Consider the following 7,015-nt stretch of genomic DNA (forward strand, 5'->3'; position numbering starts at 1 on the left):
CGGGCCTGGGAGACCACTTGTCTGTCTTTCTCTCTCCTTCCCACCCTGACAGCCCTCCCCAACCACTGGAAACCAGAGGCGACCCAAATAAAGGTTTTAGCCAAGCCAGTTACCGCACTGGATACTGAGAGGGAAAGGGGAGCGGAACTGGGTACCATGAAGGGCTTTGCATTTCCTCAGCCTCCTTGGTTTTTAGAGCAACCCCACACTCTTTCCTTCACTGGAGTTTCCCTGTAGTCTTTGAGTCACAGGAGATGCCTTCTACCCCCGTGGCAAATAGGAGGCAAATAGAGGAATAAGAGCTTGGGATAGATTCCCAAGGTTATGTGGCTGATGAGTGGCCGATCCAGGCTGCAGTCATCAAATAAATATTAATGGCACACTTACTTTGTACTCTGTATGCTGAAGATAAGGGGAGAGAGGTGGCAAAGGTCTCTATTCCCAGGAAGCTTGTATTCTCACTGGGGGAGACCGATAGCAAGCAAGTCAGTACATCCCATGGCTTTGGATAGTGGCTATCTGAGATTTGAACTGGAGTCTTTTGATTCCCAATCTTCCCACAGTACCATCAAAGTTCTTTTTACTTTAAGGTTAAGAGCTACCAACATGGGGACAAACATATACACACCAATCCATCTGTCCATCCAACCATCTGTCTGTCCATCCATACATCTAATCATCCACCTACCCATCCATTCATCCATCTGTCCTTCCATCTATCTGTCCATCCATCTATCCATTCATCTGTCCATCCATCCATCCACCCACTCATCCATCTGTTTATCCATCTGTCCTTCCATCTATCTATCTGTCCGTCCATCTGTCCATCTATCTATCCATCCATCCATCCATCCATTCATCTGTCCAAAGAATCAAGGTTACCGCCTTTTCATAGTCTCTGAACACAGTGGGTTTCCTGAAGGCTGAAAGGCTGGGGCCATCTATCAGAAAGAGCACTCTTCAGAGTCATAAGGCCTGAATTAGAGTTCTACTTCTGACTTGGCAAAGGTCACTCAGCTAAGGAGTGGCATTTTATCTGTCTGCCTCCAGTGTCTTTATCTGTGAAGACTCCCCCACAATCTTTCATCTGAATGAACTCCATCAGCAAGGGAAGTGACCCATTTGGCAGTGGTAACAATCTTTGCTCAATGGGATCAGAGATTTGAAATTAGCTCTGTGAGTTTCCTAGCTCTGGAGTTCACCCAAGTACCTTCCAGTGTTGGACGACCTTCACAGAGCCATCTTTCCAGTCTTCCAAGAGGGGAAAGAGAGTAGAATTGTATTACTTAGACAGATAAGATTGGAATATTTAGTTTAAATACAAGGAAGATAGAAACTAGACTGCACTATTATTATCTCAATTCCTCCATGAAATTTATCTATCATCCCCATGTATAATGGGTTTCCCCGACTGCTCAGTGGTAAAGAATCTGCCTTTGATACAGGAGCCACAGGAGACTCAGATTTGATCCCTGGGTTGGGAAGATCCCCTGGAGAAGGGAATGGCACCTACCCATCCATTCATCCATCTGTCCTTCCATCTATCTGTCCATCCATCTATCCATTCATCTGTCCATCCATCCATCCACCCATCCATCCATCCACCCACTCATCCATCTGTTTATCCATCTGTCCTTCCATCTATCTATCTGTCCATCTATCTATCCATCCATCCATCCATTCATCTTGCCTGGAAAATCCCACGGACAGAGGAGCCTGGTGGGCTACAGTCCATGAAGTCTCAAAGAGTTGGACACGACTGAGGTGACTTAGCACAGTAGCACCCCGTATATAATACAAACAAGAACTGAGATTGGAATGGTCTAGAAGTTTGCCCAAAGTTATATATCCAGTGAGTCAAGAGACATAACTCAGTGCCCTAAAATCTGTATCCTGGATTCATCATTAAGGCCATTTTATCCAGAATCAACAACATCCGGAAACATGCCAGGCAGTAGAGTTTTTCACGGTGTGGCGTGGTGATCTGTGGTCAGAATCAGGAAGAGCTTTACTGTTATCCAAGGGACTCAGCTGGGTTTTGGACGTTTGAAGTGTAATTGACCACCCGTATACAGCTTTCTGAAAGCAAGCCGTGGACTCATCTCATCGAGGACTTGACCTTTGACTGCAGCCCATTCCCCCAACTGTGGAAGATAAGCAGGGCTCGGCTGGGACAGATGTGTTTGCTGTTGATCAGTTATCAGGCTCCCAATAAAAAGATAGAAACCAAACCATCACGAAAATAAACACAGAGATTACATCCCAGGCATTTATCATGACCAGCGTGAAGTTCTGATCCTGGCTTTGGAATTTCATTACAGTATGATGAGGATCAAGAGAAACTGGAGAATGCTTAAGTCCTGTTTCCGTCAATAACCCAGCATCGAGTTTTTCTTAGGACTCTGCATCAGATCTTTGGAGTATTAAGCCTTGGAATGTGTAATTTTACGATTTTCCAAAATGTGGCTCTGGCCTTTTTCATATTATCCTTCTTTTTTTTACTTGTAACCAATCTGGAAGGGGATCAGAAACTTGGGACTGGTTAGTTTGCCCTTTTTTTTTTTTTTCTCTTGCCAAGGGTACCCTGCAGCTGTACTTTCTATTATTGAAAAGGGGAACACCCTGGTTAAATGGAAAACCCAAAGGTTATGATTCCAGCAACAATGGAAACATTCAGATTTATGGATCTGAGGGGTGGAGGAAAGGAAGAGTGGAGGGAAGAAATTGAAGGAGGAGGTGGCCAGGATAAAAAATACAAGTGATGTGTAGCGGTGTCCTTAAAATGCCCCCAAAATGCTAGGTTGAAAAGTGAAAAATATGGACCCTTGCTCATCTGGATGTCTTCAAACATCTGGGTGGTTGGCATCATGTAGCTAGAACACCTGGAAGAATGATGATTGCATTTTTCAATTTTTGGGGACCAGTGTTTGAGTATCCTATGGGTCCCAGATGTGTCCCAGAAAGAGTTTAGCTGAAAATAAGTGCTTGCTATTAGATGGGTGTAACCTGGATGTGAAGATATATGTTTCGGGGAGATTTTGGATGTACCTTGGGGTATCACCTGGAGAATGATGAGAGTGGAGGTGTTGGGTGGAACCCACATCCAAGCTACCCTACTTGGCATGGGCGGTTGGCTTATAGTCCAGTGCTAAGCCGTAGGGCTTACTGTGGGGAAAAGACTGACTTGAAGCTTTACCCCCAAGGACTACCTGCGCATCACAGTGTCAGCCTCCTGCTCTTGCAGGTCCTGTCCTTGTTCCCTTGCCCCTGGACGGGGGAGGATGGAGAGGGCCAAGGATGTCCTCTGAACAGGACCGCAGCAGTTGACCAGCGCCTGGTAGGGGCTTGGTGAGGGCTCAGTCAGTATTTCTTGGGAGGCTTGAGTGAGTGGCATTGGATAGAAATCCAGAGAGCTGGAGGCAAGGTGCGGTCAGCAAAGTGAATTAGTCACGTCTTTGATTCCAGCCTCCACTCCTTGCCAGCTGCATGGCCTTGAGCAGGTCACTTCTCTGAGCTTTGGTTTCTGCCTCTAAGAGCCGAGAATGAGAACAGCCACCTCGAGGAATGACGGGGAGATTGGCGTTAGGTCACTTGGTAGGTGTTCAATAAATTCTAGCTCTTATTTCCTTCCTTATTTAGTCCTGTGTCCTGCCATCAACCATCATTGTAGTCACAGGTGTGGGAGTGTCCCAGGGTTTCATTTTTCTTCACACCCCAAACATGGTATATTTCCTTTTTTTATATAGAAATTAAAAAAAATTTTTTTAACAGGCAAGTATGTTCTTTTATTGTAAAGTTTAGGCATGAAAGATAGAGTGGTTTACCCAGACCGTCTCACCACTCGACAGCACAGCTGGGAAAAGACTCTGTTTTCTAAGTCTAGTTCTCAATTACTATCAGCATATTTCTTAGCGTTGTTCATTAGAAAGAGATCGGAAGTGAGCAAAGAAACATCTCCAGCTTGGAGAGTAAAATCCCAGCCAAGGAATGAATCCGTGTGAGGTTTATGCCTCGGTAGAAACTGCCTAGGACTGCTTCCCCTGTAGGAAACACCTGGATGTGTGTTATTATGGATGGGGTCTGCCAGGACACAGGTGGTGTTACCCTGGCAACACGAGCTGCCCTGGGTGATGGATACAGGAGATTTCCATGCTCAGTATTATGCCTGAGATGCCCAGCGAGGTAAGTATTGCTGACTCTGATTCAAAGATGTCAAAAAGGAGTCCCAGAGATGGCAAATACCTTGGTAGTGTCCCGCCGATATTAAGTAAAAGGGCCAGAGTCAGGCTTATGCATGTCTAGGTGTTTTAACTGAGGTCTGCATCTTAGGGGGTCTTTGAGCCCCTTGAAGTTGTGTGCATCACTTTTGTCTATACCTACAGTTCTCAAAATGTCGTGTTTCGGTGTTTTTTTCCTAGGAGAGAGCCCAACACTTTTGTTAGAACCCAAGGGGGTCAGTGACCCCAAAGTGGTTAAGGAGGACCCTCTTTTAGAGACAGAACTCTCTCTCCATTGCTCTCTCTTAGGGATTAATTAGCGCCCACAGGAGGAAAGTGACTTCCTTGGTGAGGAAACGGTGACCCAGTCATTGTACTGTACCAATTACCGTGTCAGTTACCAACTCCACCGATCCTAACTGGGTCCTTGTTCACATGAGATGTCAGGAAGGGATCTGGGGATTCATTTCAGTTTCCATCCATGTATCTGTCTGTCCACTCACTGTTCCATCCATTGCAGAAGTATTTGCTGCATGTCTTAATGTCTAGCATGGATTGAAGAGCAGGGATTTTATCATCAGATTCCTAGGATTCTAATCCCAACTCCACTGTTCATCAGCCATAGAGGACCGTGGGCACGTTTTTTTTATTGTTGTTGTCGTTCACTCAGTCATGTCTGACTCTTTGTGACTCCGTGGATTGAGCACACCAGGCCCTCCTGTCCCCTCCTATCTCCCAGAGTTTGCTCAGATTTATGTCCATTGAGTCGATGATGCCGTCCAGCCATCTCATCTTCTGTTGTCCCCTTCTCCTTATAGTCACTTTACAATGCCGTGCTAGTTTCTACTGTACAGCAAAATGAATCGGCCACACATACACATGTATCCCCTCCTTTTTGGACTTCCTATGCAGGTCACCGCGGTGCAACAGGCAGGTTTCTCAAACTCCGTGTGTCTCCTTTCTCTCATCTGTAAGATGAGTATACTAAGAGAACCCACCTCATGGGGTTGTTGAGATTAAATGGGTGACCTTGTGCAGAGTACTCCGAACACTGACAGACAGTAAGCACTGTAGTGTTTTTATTGTTATGGTTGATGCTGTTGTTATTGTTATCAGGTATACACCCCAGGTTCTGGGAAGATAGTGATGGATACTCCAGACCATATATTGGCTTCCTGAAATTTACATGCTGGGAAGGAAGGAAGAGAATAATAATAATTGTGATTTATTGAGCGTTTCCTTGTACCAAGCTCTGGGCTAAGTACTTAAGCTATATTTTCCTATTTCATTAGGGCTTCCCTTTCTAGTGCCATTACGACTCTTTCCATTTTATAGGTGAAGAAGCTGAGCTCAATCTCCCCAGCTTACTAGAAACTACACAAAGCATCTTCCATAACAATTGCATTAATGTTCTACTGAGGGAATACACTGAAATTTTTTTTTTTAAGAAGAAACTGGGCTCGGAAAGGTCAAACTGTTTGCTCAGGACTCCGTAGCCCAAAGTCTTAGCTGTGACAGGCCACCCCCTTAATGATCAGAACGGAGGTTGGAGCTAACCATCTTCCAGACTTAACCCTTCCATCCTTGGGCCAAATGGCTGTCTCAGCCTTGAGCTGTGGGGTGGCTGGTCCCTGGCCTCATGGGTGTCTGTCATCCTGTTTTCCCGCAGATGAAGAATGTTCCAGCACAGACCATCCCTATAAGAAGCCCTACATGGAGACATCACCTAGCGAGGAGGACCCCTTCTACCGCTCCGGCTACCCCCAGCAGCAGGGCCTGGGTGCCTCCTACCGGACAGAGTCAGCCCAGCGGCAGGCCTGCATGTACGCCAGCTCTGCGCCCCCCAGCGAGCCTGTGCCCAGCCTGGAGGACATAAGCTGCAACGCCTGGCCCAGTATGTCCTCGTACAGCAGCTGCACGGTCACCACCGTGCAGCCCATGGACAGGCTACCCTATCAGCACTTCTCTGCCCACTTCACCTCGGGGCCCCTGGTCCCCCGGCTGGCTGGCATGGCCAACCACGGCTCCCCGCAGCTCGGAGAAGGAATGTTCCAGCACCAGACCTCCGTGGCCCACCAGCCTGTGGTCAGGCAGTGTGGGCCTCAGACTGGCCTCCAGTCCCCGGGCAGCCTTCAGGCGTCGGAGTTTCTGTACTCTCACGGTGTATCAAGGACCCTGTCCCCGCATCAGTACCACTCGGCTGTGCATGGAGTCGGCATGGTTCCAGAGTGGAATGACAACAGCTAAGGCCAGGCCTGCTCCTCTGCTGCCATTTCCAGAGGGAGGGGAGAGAGAGAGGGAGAGAGAGACAGCCACAGGGAGAACCCCACGGACAAGATGTCTCATTTCACCCCGCGTTCACGTCTGCACTTGAGAACTGCCCCTGCCCCCACTCCCCCACCCTGACACTGATGTAATCAGTCGCTTGAAACCACAATTCAAAAAATGTGACTTTGTTTTGTCTCAAAACTAAAAAACGACAAGAAGAGATGAGTCCCCACCCCCCTCCACGACCACTGCCCTCCTCGACCGGCCACAATCACACCACCTCCAGGACACCCTCCCTGATTTCTTCTTTTGTTCTCCAGAAAGTCCTGCCTCCTTGAGTGTTTGATCCTCATGCGTAGTTGGAGTCCTTCCCTGTCTTGGTGTTAATGTTGACGTTGTTATATAATAAATAATAATATATTTTTTTCTTTCAATTTTCTTAATGGGACCCAGTCCCTTATTCTGGGGGAGGTCTGAGGCAAGTATGTTGCAAGATATGTACTTGTGGGGTTCCCCTCAAATACTCCTCC

The 7,015-nt window shown here is 47.2% G+C and overlaps 1 protein-coding gene across 1 annotated transcript in view; it reads left to right on the top strand.

The window, feature by feature from the left end:
* Positions 1 to 6,464, top strand: part of TBX5 (T-box transcription factor 5) — an 89,069-nt gene extending 82,605 nt beyond the window's left edge. The window contains exon 9 of the mRNA XM_052654918.1: positions 5,887 to 6,464. Within this exon, the coding sequence (XP_052510878.1) occupies positions 5,887 to 6,464 (578 nt within the window). The remainder of the gene's footprint in view (positions 1 to 5,886) is intronic.
* Positions 6,465 to 7,015: the final 551 nt, after the last annotated feature.

This window comes from Budorcas taxicolor, chromosome 17, assembly GCF_023091745.1.
Source record: "Budorcas taxicolor isolate Tak-1 chromosome 17, Takin1.1, whole genome shotgun sequence".
In the NCBI taxonomy this organism is placed as follows: Eukaryota; Metazoa; Chordata; class Mammalia; order Artiodactyla; family Bovidae; genus Budorcas; species Budorcas taxicolor.